Source organism: Cherax quadricarinatus, chromosome 9, assembly GCF_038502225.1.
Source record: "Cherax quadricarinatus isolate ZL_2023a chromosome 9, ASM3850222v1, whole genome shotgun sequence".
NCBI classification, from domain to species: domain Eukaryota; kingdom Metazoa; phylum Arthropoda; class Malacostraca; order Decapoda; family Parastacidae; genus Cherax; species Cherax quadricarinatus.
In genome coordinates this window covers 12598248-12612335 of record NC_091300.1, presented here as the reverse complement: position 1 = coordinate 12612335, position 14088 = coordinate 12598248, and the positions used below count along the sequence as shown (strand labels likewise).

The following is a 14088-nucleotide window of genomic DNA, read 5'->3' as shown; positions in this document are numbered from 1 at the left end:
AAAAAAAAAAAAAATTCTCTTATGAAAAGATAGAGAATCTTTTCCCGATCATAAAGACACCAAAAGTTTGAAATTTGATAGAAAACTTACGAAATTATGCTCTCGCAAAGTTAGCGGTCTCGGCGATGTTTACGCATCGGCGATTTTGCCCAATTTGAGCCCCATTTTTGGCCAATTTTGCTGTACTAGTCGACAAAAAACATGAATATTTCGCTAGAACTCCATTTTTTCTATCGAATGGTGCAAGAAACCACCCATTTATGAAATTCAACTATCCAGTACAGTGGTCAGAATTTAGCAATTTTGCCAATTTCACACAAATTTCAAAAGATACCAATTTCCGAATAGGGTCCAGAATAAACAAGAAAGACATTCCTGGCACTAAAATGACATTTCCTCTAGTCATTAGTCACGTCTCAAGGCCCCTCTTATATTCTTTTGCTTTCCATTTTGAATTTTTATTCTCACAAAAAATATAAGATTTACTGTTATGCAGACTACTGCATTAGTGTAAAAAATGGTATAAATATTATTGGTGCACTTGTGAAAGAATATTAGACTCACCAGTTGACGTGTATTGCATGCTTGGCACGATTTGTTTACTTTTGAAGTTTGGTAAAAATCGAACATTTCTGCTACTTTGAGCTCAATTTCAAGGCACCTTTCTTTGTAAAACCAGCCAAAATCATCTCAATTTCTGTAATATGTCTTCCATTCTATAAAATGAGACCAAGAAAACTAGAATACAACAATAAATACCATACGAAAATACACTGCAAAGTCGCTGATTTACTCCAAAAAAATGGTCCAAGTTTTTTTTTTCTCATTATGCACTGTGTGCTGCAGGATTTTTTTTAGACTGTGCACACTGACCACATAGACACATTCTTTCATATGAAGGCCTACCAGCTTTCTCCCACTAGATTTGAGGCCGCTAGAATTTATGCGTACTAGTACGTCAAAAACCCCTACGCTTAAAATGTACTAGTACGACGAAAACCCTCAAAGGGTTAAATATGCAAGATTACAGGTACGTCTTGCTACTTCTACTTACACTTAGGTCACACTACACATACATGTACACATTTATACACACTCATCTGAGTTTTCTTTGATTTTATCTTAATAGTTCTTGGTCTTATTACTTTTCCTTTTATATCCATGGGGAAGTGGAATAAGAATCTTTCCTCCATAAGCCATGTGTGTTGTAAAAGTCAACTAAAATGCCAGGAACAATGGGCTAGTAACCCCCTTTCCTGTAATAATTACTAAAAAGGCTAAAGAAAATTGTCAAAGTGGGATGTCTGAATGTGCGTGGATGTTGTGCGGATGATAAGAAAGAGATGATTGTGGATGTTACGAATGAGAAGCTGCTGCTTGTCCTAGCTTTAAGTGAAACAAAGCTGAAGGGGGTGGGAGAGTTTCAATGGAGAGGAATAAATGGAATTAGGTCAGGGGTTTCAAAAAGAGTTAGAGCTAAAGAAGGAGTAGCAATAATGTTGAAGGATAAGCTATGGCCAGAAAAGAGGGACTATAAATGTATTAATTCAAGAATTATGTGGAGTAAAATAAAGGTTGGATGTGAAAAGTGGGTTATAGTAAGCATATATGCACCTGGAGAAGAGAGAAGTGTAGAGGAGAGAGAGAAATTTTGGGAAATGTTGAGTGAATGCATGGGGGGTTTTGAACCAAGTGTGAGAGTACTTGTGGTTGGGGATTTCAATGCCAAAGTGGGTAAAAATGTTGTGGAGGGAGTAGTAGGTAAATTTGGGGTGCCAGGGGTAAATGAAAATTGGGAGCCTTTAATCGAGCTATGTGTAGAAAGAGGTTTGGTAATAAGTAATACATATTTTATGAAAAAGAGGATAAATAAATATACAAGGTATGATATAGCACGCAATGAAAGTAGTTTATTAGATTATGTCTTCTTCTTTCAACACACCGGCCGTATCCCACCAAGGCAGGGTGGCCCAAAAGAAAAAACGAAAGTTTCTCCTTTTACATTTAGTATTATATACAGGAGAAGGGGTTACTAGCCCCTTGCTCCTGACATTTTAGTCACCTCTTACAACACACATGGCTTACAGAGGAAGAATTCTGTTCCACTACCCCATGGAGGCAAGAGGAAATAAACAAGAACAATAACTAGAAAGAAAATAGAAGAAAACCCAGAGGGGTGTGTGTATATATATGCTTGTACATGTATGTGTAGTGTGACCTAAGTGCAAGTAGAAGTAGCAAGACGTACCTGAAATCTTGCATGTGTACGAGACAGAAAAAACAAGACACCAGCAATCCTACCATCGTGTAAAACGATTACAGGCCTCCATTTTACACTCACTTGGCAGGACGGTAGTACCTCCCTGGGCAGTTGCTGTCTACCAACCTACTACCTAGATTAGATTATGTATTGGTTGATAAAAGGTTGATAGGTAGGCTCCAGGATGTACACGTTTATTGAGGGGCAACTGATATATCGAATCATTATTTAGTTGTTGCTACAGTTAGAGTATAAGGTAGATGGGACAAGAGGAAAATGACAACAAGTAAGAGGGAGGTGAAAGTGTATAAACTAAGGGAGGAGGAAGTTCGGGTGAGATTTTTTTTATATTTTTTTTTTATTATCACACTGGCCGATTCCCACCAAGGCAGGGTGGCCCGAAAAAGAAAAACTTTCACCATCATTCACTCCATCACTGTCTTGCCAGAAGGGTGCTTTACACTACAGTTTTTAAACTGCAATATTAACACCCCTCCTTCAGAGTGCAGGCACTGTACTTCCCATCTTCAGGACTCAAGTCCGGCCTGCCGGTTTCCCTGAACCCCTTCATAAATGTTACTTTGCTCGGGTGAGATATAAGCAACTACTGGCAGAAAGGTAGGCTGGTGCAAGTATGAGTAGGGGGGGGGGGGGGTTGAAGAGGGTTGGAATAGTTTAAAAAATGCAGTATTAGAATGTGGGGCAGAAGTTTGTGGTTATAGGAGGGTGGGTGCAGGAGGAAAGAGGAGTGATTGATGGAATGATGAAGTAAAGGGTGTGATAAAAGAAAAAAAGGAAGCTTATGAGAGGTTTTTACAAAGCAGAAGTGTTATACGAAGAGTAGAGTATATGGAGAGTAAAAGAAAGGTGAAGAGAGTGGTGAGAGAGTGCAAAAGGAGAGCAGATGATACAGGGGGAGAGGCACTGTCAAGAATTTTTAATGAAAATAAGAAAAAATTTTGGAGCGAGTTAAACAAGTTAAGAAAGCCTAGAGAACGAATGGATATGTCAGTTAAAAACAGTAGGGGAGTTAGTAGATGGGGAGATGGAGGTACTGGGTGGATGGCGAGAATATTTTGAGGAGCTTTTAAATGTCAACGAAGAAAGGGAGGCGGTAATTTCATGCACTGGTCAGGGAGGTATACCATCTTGTAGGAGTGAAGAGCAGGATGTGAGTGTGAGGAAGGTGTGTGAGGCATTACATAGAATGAAAGGGGGTAAAGCAGCTGGAACTGATGGGATCATTACAGAAGAGGGGGATATAGTGTTGGAGTGGTTGATATTTTTGTTTAATAAATGTATGAACGAGGGGAAGGTACCTAGGGATTGGCAGAGAGCATGTATAGACCCTTTATATAAAGGAAAGGGGAACAAAAGAGATTGTAAAAATTATAGAGGAATAAGTTTAGTGAGTATACCAGGAAAAGTGTACGGCAGGGTTATTATTGAAAGAATTAGAGGCAAGACAGAATGTAGGATTGCGGATGAGCAAGGAGGTTTTAGAGTGGGTAGGGGATGTGTAGATCAAGTGTTTACATTGAAGCATATATGTGAACATTATTTAGATAAAGGTAGGGAAGTTTTTATTGCATTTATGGATTTAGAAAAGGCATATGATAGAGTGGATAGGGGAGCAACGCGGCAGATGTTACAAGTACAGTGGACCCCCGGTTCACGTTATTAATCCGTTCCTGAGAGCTCATTGTAAAGCAAAATTATCGGAAAGCAAATCAATTTTCCCCATAAGAAATAATGGAAATCAAATTAACCCGTGCAAGACACCCAAAAGTATGAAAAAAAACTTTTACCACATGAAATATTAAGTTTAATGCAATAGAATAATTACAGTAACAATAATAACAATAGAGTAATCACAACAGAATAATTGACACTTACCTTTAATGAAGATCTGGTGATGATTGATGGGATGGGAGGAGGGGAGAGTTTCGAAATGTTTAATGTTTAGAAGGGGAATCCCCTTCCATTAGGACTTGAGGTATCAAGTCCTTTTCTGAGGTTACTTCCCTTCTTCTTTTAATGCCACTAGGACCAGCTTGAGAGTCACTGGACTTCTGTCGCACAACATATCTGTCCATAGAGGCCTGTACCTCTCATTCCTTTATGACTTTCCTAAAATGGGCCATAACTTTGTCGTTGTAATAGTCACCAGCACGGCTTGCAATAGCTGTGTTAGGGTGATTTTCATCCATAAAGGTTTGCAGTTTAACCCACTTTGCACACATTTCCTTAATTTTTGAAGAAGGCACAATGGAGTCCACAACTGGCATAGGCTTCTCAGGGTTAGCCCCAAACCCTTCAAAATCTTTCTTAATTTCCATACTAATTCTCACCCTTTTTATCCACAGGGTTGGCACTAGAAGCTTTCTTGGGGCCCATGGTGACTTATTTTGCAGAAACAAGCACCAAAAACAGTGATAATATGGATAATATGGAATGTACCGAATGTATTCTTAGATGCGCGCACACTGACTGGCTTGTAAACACTGGTGCACATGGGGCAGTTCAGGCCACACATGGCCACGTCTCGTACGAATCATATCGCATACCGGGTTTTGTAATGGGAACCGAGGCAAATTTTTTGCAATATAATGCTTCGGATACCGGATTTATCGGATACCGATGACTTCGCGAACCGGGGGTCCACTGTATATGGAATAGGTGGTAAGTTACTAAATGCTGTAAAGAGTTTTTATGAGAATAGCGAGGCTCGGGTTAGGGTGTGTAGAAGAGAGGGAGACTACTTCCCAGTAAAAGTAGGTCTTAGATAGGGATGTGTAATGTCACCATGGTTGTTTAATATATTTACAGATGGGGTTGTAAAAGAAGTAAATGCTAGGGTGTTCGGGAGAGGGGTGGGATTAAATTATGGGGAATCAAATACAAAATGGGAATTGACACAGTTACTTTTTGCTGATGATACTGTGCTTATGGGAGATTCTAAAGAAAAACTGCAAAAGTTAGTAGATGAGTTTGGGAGTGTGTGCAAAGGTAGAAAGCTGAAAGTGAACATAGAAAAGAGTAAGGTGATGAGGGTATCAAATGATTTAAAGAAAAATTGGATATCAAATTGGGTATGAAGAATGAAGTGAATCATAGAATTGATGAAGGAAAAAAGGCGAGTGGTGTGTTGAGGTATATGTGGAGACAAAAAAACGTTATCTATGGAGGCAAAGAAGGAAATGTATGAAAGTATAGTAGTACCAACACTCTTATGTGGGTGTGAAGCTTGGGTTGTAAATGCTGCAGTGAGGAGGTGGTTGGAAGCAGTGGGGATGTCCTGTCTAAGGGCAATGTGTGGTGTGAATATTATACAGAAAATTCGGAGTGTGGAAATTAGGAGGTGTGGAATTAATAAAAGTATTAGTCAGAGAGCTGAAGAGGGGTTGTTGAGGTGGTTCAGTCATTTAGAGAGACTGGATCAAAGTAGAATTGCATGGAGAGCGTACAAGTCTGTAGGGTAAGGAAGGCGGGGTAGGGGTTGTCCTCGAAAAAGTTGGAGGGAGGGGGGTAAAGGAGGTTTTTGTGGGTGAGGGGCTTGTACTTCCAGCAAGCGTGCGTGAGCGTGTTAGATAGGAGTGAATGGAAACGAATGGCATTTGGGACCTGATGAGCTGTTGGAGTGTGAGCAGGGTAATATTTACTGAAGAGATTCAGGGAAACCAGTTATTTTTATATAGCCGGACTTGAGTCCTGGAAATGGGAAGTACAATGCCTGCACTTTAAAGGAGGGGTTTGGGATAGTGGCAGTTTGGAGGGATATGTTGTGTATCTTTATAGGTATATGCTTCTAAACTGTTGTATTCTGAGCACCTCTGAAAAAACAGTGATTATGTGTGAGTGAGGTGAAAGTGTTGAATGATGATGAAATTAATTTCTTTTTGGGGATTTTCTTTCTTTTTTGGGTCGCCCTGCCTCAGAGGGAGACGGCCAACTTGTTGGGGAAAAAAAAAATCCATAGTAACACCACATTATTTGGTAAATAAAGTGAAACCGATGCACTAACTCAATCCAGCAGTAAATGATTAGGATAGCTAGTACAATATTACATCAAATAACAATGATCAACAACTTTAGTATGGATAGAGTTCGTAAGCAAGATGTAAAAATAGATCACCACCACATACTGCAAGGAAAGTCAGCACAAAAAAGTACACATACCTTAGTGACTAAATAATACACGTATCTTTGGCCCCGTTTCAGAACGGCAACATCACCTGGTTTCTTGCCCTGCTCTGTCAGCTCCTGCACACCACCAAATTTGGCCTACATAAAAAAAAGAGAGTAAAACATGAATACGGTACAGTGGAACCCCAGTTTTCATCCGGTCCAGTTATCGTACAATTCAGTTTTCGATCACTTTTTTCAGCGAAATTTTCCCAGTTTTCGTACATCCGCTCAGAAATTGTCCGTACCAGATACATCTGCCAGCCTGCAGGACGCGGCTGCTCATACATTTGTGACTCAGTCTGCCTTTGTTACCCGTAGAGGGTGGTAGTGATGGTGGTAGAGGGTGATAGTGATGGTGGTAGAGGGTGGTAGTGATGGTGGTAGAGGGTGGTAGTGATGGTGGTAGAGGGCGGTAGTGATGGTGGTAGAGGGTGGTAATGATGGTGGTAGAGGGTGGTAGCGATGGTGGTAGAGGGTGGTAGTGATGGTGGTAGAGGGTAGTAGTGATGGTGGTAGAGGGTAGTAGTGATGGTGGTAGAGGGTGGTAGTGATGGTGTTAGAGGGTGGTAGTGATGGTGGTAGAGGGTGGTAGTGATGGTGGTAGAGGGTGGTAGTGATGGTGGTAGAGGGTGGTAGTGATGGTGGTAGAGGGTGGTAGTGATGGTGGTAGAGGGTGGTAGTGATGGTGGTAGAGGGTGGTAGAGGGTGGTAGTGATGGTGGTAGAGGGTGGTAATGATGGTGGTAGAGGGTGGTAATGGTGGTGGTAGAGGGTGGTAGTGGTGGTGGTGGTGGTGGTGGTGGAGGGTGGTAGTGATGGCAGTAGAAATAACCCCTCCCCCCCTCTCCTCTCCATCTTCCATATGCCAACAAGAGTCTTCAATAAAGGTAAAAGTGATTTAAATGTTCATTTACTGATTTCATTAGTGCTTTATATTTATTTCTCATTGTTTTCTGTATGTAAAACTATAGTTCTTCTCTATAAAATGTATTTTTTTTTAATCATTTTTTGAGTGTCTGGAACGGATTAATTGGATTTACATTATTTCTCATGGGAAATAATACTTCAGTTTTCGTACAAATCGTTTTCAGCCGAACTTCTGGAACGGACTAAAGATGAAAACCGGGGTTCCACTGTATATACATTCAAAATGTGAATAGCCATAAACAAAAAAAAAAAAAAAATCTAATACAGTTAATAAGAAAAGCAAAATTGATTATGCCATGAAAAAACGAGGCATAGTCTTACATTCCAGTGTCACTTGGTATGTTCCCAAAAAACTTACATCAATGTTCCGATGATGCTTCACAATATGGTAATGAAAACAATTGCAGCTGTTAGGAACTGCATGACATTTCCCATATTTTTTGCTGTATCACATTCTTGCTAATATACTAGTGAGTCAGAGAAAGAAGTGGATGAGAGAGGAAGAGGAGGCTGAGGAAGAGAGAGAGAGAGAAGAAAGAGAAGGCAGGAGAAAAGGAGGCAGCAAAGGAAAAGGAGGAAGCAGAGGAGGAAGAGAAGGCAGAAGAAAAGGAGGCAGTAAAGGAAGAGGAAGAGGCAGAGGAAGGGGAGGAGGCAGAGGAAGGGGAGGAGGAAGAGGAAGGGCAGGAGGCAGAGGAAGGGGAGGAGGCAGAGGAAGGGAAGGAGACAGAAGGCAGAAAAGGAGAAGGATGGAGACAGATGTATATGAAGAATTACCAAAAAAATTGCAAAATCATCAAATTGCTAGGCCACATATTCAGATTCTTGGAATTGTACCACAGTACAGTACATATACAGAATATAATTCGTACTGTACAATGCCCATTTAATATTACTTCATAAAGAGGGAATAGGGATCTCTATACTCTCCCAAACTCCATCTTTCTGTTTGCCATGAAAAACTATAAAATAAGAAGGAACAATACTGTGACTAGAACAATAAATGTCATCATTAATTTCAGTCTCCTATGTGTGGGTTGTGTAAAAACTACAATGCTTTACAAAATGTAAATTATTTTTGTAACAAAAACACATTCACTGTAAAATCCTGTCAGTCTGTACCACTTCAAAAATAATTTTTTTACGAGACAATGACTCACAAAGTCATAATAATGCAATTACAAATAAATCACAGACTGGGTGGGGGGGGGGTTGAACCTCACTGGGGCATGAAGCAGTGGTTAGCACACCCGCCTGTGAGATTTAAGACTCGCTTCCCATGGTTTCAAACCCACTCAGTTTTATGATTAATTATTACATAATGCAAGAAATATTTCTTGTTATCAAGCAACTTCTGAATACACTAACCTTAAAAAGACTAGCAATACCCTTGCCCATCCGAATATCTTGTGATATGCAATGAGCAAGGGATGTTCCATCTGGACAGGTGAACAAATCCCCACGCACTTCTGTAATTGCAAATCCTTCACTTCGAACATGGTTGCCTTTAGATTTCTTTATATCTCCATTTGCATCCTGCAAAACATTAACTTAAGAATATAACTGACAATGAGTAAAACTGAGAGAAATAAATGTCATGAAGCTACTAAACATATGCAGAAAACATCAGACAAAAAGGGGGACCCACCATGAACCACACGAACTATTAAATGAATAATAATATGAGTGATCATCAGTGCTACTACGTATATTAACCCTTTGACTGTTCTGGTCACATATATTCGTCTTACGAGCCAGTGTTTCGGACGTATATATTACTCAATAATTCTAGCGGCTTCAAATCAAGCAGGAGAAAGCTGGTAGGCCCACATGTGAGAAAATGGGTCTGTGTGGTCAGTGTGCATCACAAAAGAAATCCTGCAGCACGCAGTGCATAATGAGAAAAAAAACCAACCGTTTTTTTGGATTTAAATGCCGACTTTGAGCTGTATTTTCGTATAGTATTTATCGTTGTATTCTCGTTTTCATGGTCTCACGTGATAAAATGGAAAACACATTGCAGAAATAGAGATGATTTTGATTAGTTTCACAATGAAAACGACCTTGAAATTGAGCTCAAAGTAACGGAAATGTTTGATTTTTACCAATGTTCAAGTGTAAGCAAATCACACCATACGTCCAATACACGTCAACTGGGGAGTCTAATATTCTTTCACTAGCGCACTGATATTATTTATACCATTTTTACAATAATGCATTAACCTGCATAACAGTAAATTTTGTATTTTTTGTATGAATAAAAAATAAAAATAGAAAGCAATAGTAATATAAGAGGGGCCTAGAGATGTGACTAATGAACAGAGGATATGTTATTTTAGCGCTATGAATGTCTACATTGTTTATTCTGGACCCTATTTTGAAATTGGCATCTTTTTTAATTTGCATGAAATTGGCCAAATTGCCAATTTCTGACCACTTTATTGGGTAGTTCAAATCGATTAATGGGCGGTTTCTTGTACTCAGCTGATAGAAAAAATGAAGTTCTAAAGAAATAGCTACGAGTTTGGTCAACTGGAACAACGGAATTGGCCAAAAACAAGACTCAAAGTCGGCGAAATCGCTGATGCGTATGTCACCGAGACCGCTAACTTTGCGGGAGCGTAATTCTGTGAGTTTTCGACCAAATTTCGTACTTTTGGTGTCATTACCATTGGGAAAAGATTCTCTAACATTTTATAAGAAAAAAATTTTTTTTTTTTTCAAAAATTTTGCGACATAGAATGACAGTTTCAGAAAGGGGCTTGCAACAGTCAAAGGGTTAAAACCTTCATATCATCGTTAAAAAGCTTTACAGCCATTATCAACATATCCTGTTATATTGGGTTTCAAATTCTAAACTGAATCCCATTAATACTTCATCATTTGTTTGCATTCAGTTATCATTATTTACATTGAAATACCTGTACATGATGCAACACCAGAGATACTTAATTACCATGACTCCATGTTCAAATGAAAAGATATCAGAGCATGAAGTGGTGAATAAGCTTGATAATGTTAAAGAAGAGATGACTTAAGGATAACACAGTTTTCAAACACAGAGTTTGTAGAATAAATTAAGAAAAAATCAAGGTGTGTTAGGCTGTAATGACCAAAACAGTAATCCAGGAAACAAAACTATCTGGGATCAGTATTGTATTACAGTTCTTTTCTCATAGATTATTATAATGTATAACAGTATACAAGTGGGCCCCACTTATACAGCTGGTTAGGTTCTGGGCTTCTGTTGTAAAGCAAAACTTGCTGTAAAGTGAAACATAGCCTTCTTCACTTTCAAATGCATATAAAAGCCTGATAACATGTTCACATTATCAAATATTAAGTGAGCAACAGAGCTAGATAAGATTTTGTTAGGATTTTCAACCCTGCAAGGTTAACCAACCAGGATAAACCAAGAAAGGCAGTGCATCATCGAGGGACTGTCTGTCTTATTTCCACTGGGGTCCTCAATCTTGTCCCCCAGGATGTGACCCACACCAGTCGACTAACACTTGCTTGCTAGGTGAATGGTTTAAGGAATCACACCCAATATTTCCACCCTTCCCAGGATCAAACCACGGATACTCAGCGAGTGAAGCAAGAGTGCTGCCTACAAGGCCATGGGCCTAAAACATGCATATATATATAGCACACACATTACTTACCTCAAAATTTTTCAACCTTAGCTTATAGTGAGTGGTGATTATATTTACTGTAGTAAGTCTGAATAAATGGAGAATGGGAATAAACTGAAAACCGCTGCATTAGCAAAGCTCTGTAAAGTGGGGCCTACCTGTACCTCTTCACACCCTGGCCTCTTAGAATGAAGTATGATCAAGACGAGGGATAAATTTAAAACTCAGGCTTTTCAAGGGCTGTATATACTATTTAATAAAAGCTGAGGGCATTAATAAATGGTAATGGAAAAGGCTAACAATACCAAATATGGTTTCTAGCCATAAAGTGGGGCATACTTCATGATCTAGGTATGTGAGAATGATCATAGATTAAACAGAGATCAGAGATCAAATAGACTTGAATAACTATAGACCAATATCTAACTTACCTCTGCTCTCTAAAATGTTTGAAAAATTAATTCATAGGCAGATCTATTCCTACTTCATCTCTCAAGACATACTCAACCCCTCTCAGTTTGGATTCAAGACTAATAAAAGCACAAATGATGCTATTGTACACATGCTAGAACTAATACAACTCTCGAGAAGACAGAAGTCTCGCTGCACACTAAATTAACACACTATGGTATAAGAGGGCACTCCCTCAACTACTTAGTCATACCTTAGTAACAGAAGCCAGTATGTGTACACAAATGGAGCTAACTCTAACACAAAACCAATTACAGTTGGGGTCCGACAAGGAAGTGTCCTTGGCCCTCTCCTCTTTCTCATTTACATCAATGACCTACCGAATCCATCTTAACTACTCAGACCAATATTATTTGCAGATGACACAACATACGTCTTCTTTCACCCAAATGCAGTCATACTGGCCAACACTGTTAATGCTGAATTGCAGAAAATATCTACCTGGATGATGACTAACAAGCTTACATTCAATACTGACAAAACCTATTTCATTCAGTTTGGAAACAGAGCCACAAATGTTCCACTTTACATAGTGCTAAATGAATCGCCCATCACAAGACATATAGAGGGAAAATTCTTAGGAATCCTCCTTGACAGTAGCCTTAAATTCCAGACCCATATACAACAAATTTCCAAGAAAATCTCTAAGACAGTAGGTGTACTATCAAAGATACGGTACTATGTTCCACAATCAGCTCTCCTTGCGCTGCATCACTCACTCATCTACCCTTATCTCACCTATGGAATTTGTGCATGCGGATCAACAATGTTAAATCACCTAAGACCAATAATAACCCAGCAAAAGGCTGAAGTCAGAATGATAACAAATTCCCACTCCAGACAGCATACTCCACCAATATTCAAAAGTCTAAAACTACTCACTGTTAAGAACATCCATACTTATTCTTGCACCTACTACATACATAGAACACCACACTCAAACATAAACCCTTCACTCAAACTTTTCCTCACCAACCTTAACAGGACGCACGGCCATAACACAAGATGCAGATCACTTTTTGGTGTACCCTATGTCCACATCACACTATGTAAGAACTCTATGCACATAAAAGGCCCCAAAATTTGAAACTCATTACTAGTAAATACTAAAATAACCCAATTTGAACATCAATTTAAGACTTCTTAAAAACCATCTATTCACCCTAAACTAAATATTCAATACTCACTACTTAAATCTACCAAAAGATCTCTCAATTACCTAAATCTTAACATTTCAAAATTTTAATACCCAAAGTTCATACAAAACTTAATACTACATTGTAGTATAAATACCTGCACAAAACTATACTGCCTTACACCATATTGTAGCATTCTCATACTGTAAACTACTTTCACCAACACTCAATATTATATTCCAATAATGTAACTTAAATATTTACTATTGATATACACAACCTTCAAAACACTTTCAAATTGTCCCAATGTAATATCCCCAGATTGTAACTTGAGTTAGCTTACTGTCTGCTTAAACAAACTATAATCAATTTCTCTAGTATTAAGTAGTCTGTTAGCCATTAATTTAGTCTGGCCATAATGCCAGGGCATGATAGTGGCTCTTGGCACTGCAACTCATTACTGTAACTACAGAATCTCAATGTAAACTTGCAAAGAAATAAAAATTGCATTGTACTGTATTGTATAGAATTACAGGAAAAATGTATAACAATCATGTATGAAGGATTAGAATAAAAAGGCAAGCTACATCCCATTCTATTATTGTGTACAGTAATATACTTAGAATAGGTCCAAGTATTTGCATAAATTTATATTCAGACAAGGCTGCCTGAAGGTTCTTTGAAAATGGAAAAAAATGGGAGAAAGGCACCTGGGGTACAAGCATGTATGTATGTATATGTGTATGTACACACACACACACACACACACACACACATGTGCGTGATGTAGTGGAGGCAGGAGCCATACATAGTTTTAAGAGGAGGTATGATAAAGCTCATGGAGCAGGGAGAGGGAGGACCCAGTGGCGGTCAGTGAAGATGTGGGGCCAGGAGCTGAGTCTCGACCCCTGCAACCACAATTAGGCGAGTACATACATACGCACGAGCGCACATGCACACATGCACGCACACACACATGCATACATACACACGCACACGCATACACACACACGCACATGCACGCACACACGTGTGGGCACACACACACACACACACACACACACACACACGCACACACACACGCACACACACGCACACACACACTCACACGCACACGCGCACACGCACACGCACACACACACACGCACATGCACATGCACACACACACACACACGGAGAAGATTATCAGAAGGAGAGTGGTGGAGGACCAGGAATGGAACAAGATTATGAACAACAACCAGCAAGGATTCATGGAAGGCAAATCCTGTGTCACAAACCTTCTGGAGTTTTATGACAAAGTAACAGAAGTAAGACATGAGAAAGAGGGGTGGGTTGATTGCATTTTCCTGGACTGCAGGAAGGCATTCGACACAGTTCCTCACAAGAGATTAGTGCAGAAGCTAGAGGATCAGGTGCGTATAACAGGAAGGGCACTGCAATGGATCAGAGAATACCTGACAGGGGGGGGAACAACA

The 14088-nt window shown here is 39.4% G+C and overlaps 1 protein-coding gene across 2 annotated transcripts in view; it reads right to left on the bottom strand.

Annotated features, from left to right (window-relative positions):
• LOC128686022 (ADP-ribose glycohydrolase OARD1-like) overlaps nt 1-14088 on the bottom strand; it is a 33421-nt gene that overhangs the window by 14958 nt on the left and 4375 nt on the right. For both annotated transcript variants that reach the window (XM_070083234.1, XM_070083235.1), the window contains exons 3-4: nt 8740-8907; nt 6440-6544 (exon numbers count right to left, since the gene is read on the bottom strand). In XM_070083234.1, the coding sequence (XP_069939335.1) occupies nt 6440-6544; nt 8740-8907 (273 nt within the window). The remainder of the gene's footprint in view (nt 1-6439; nt 6545-8739; nt 8908-14088) is intronic.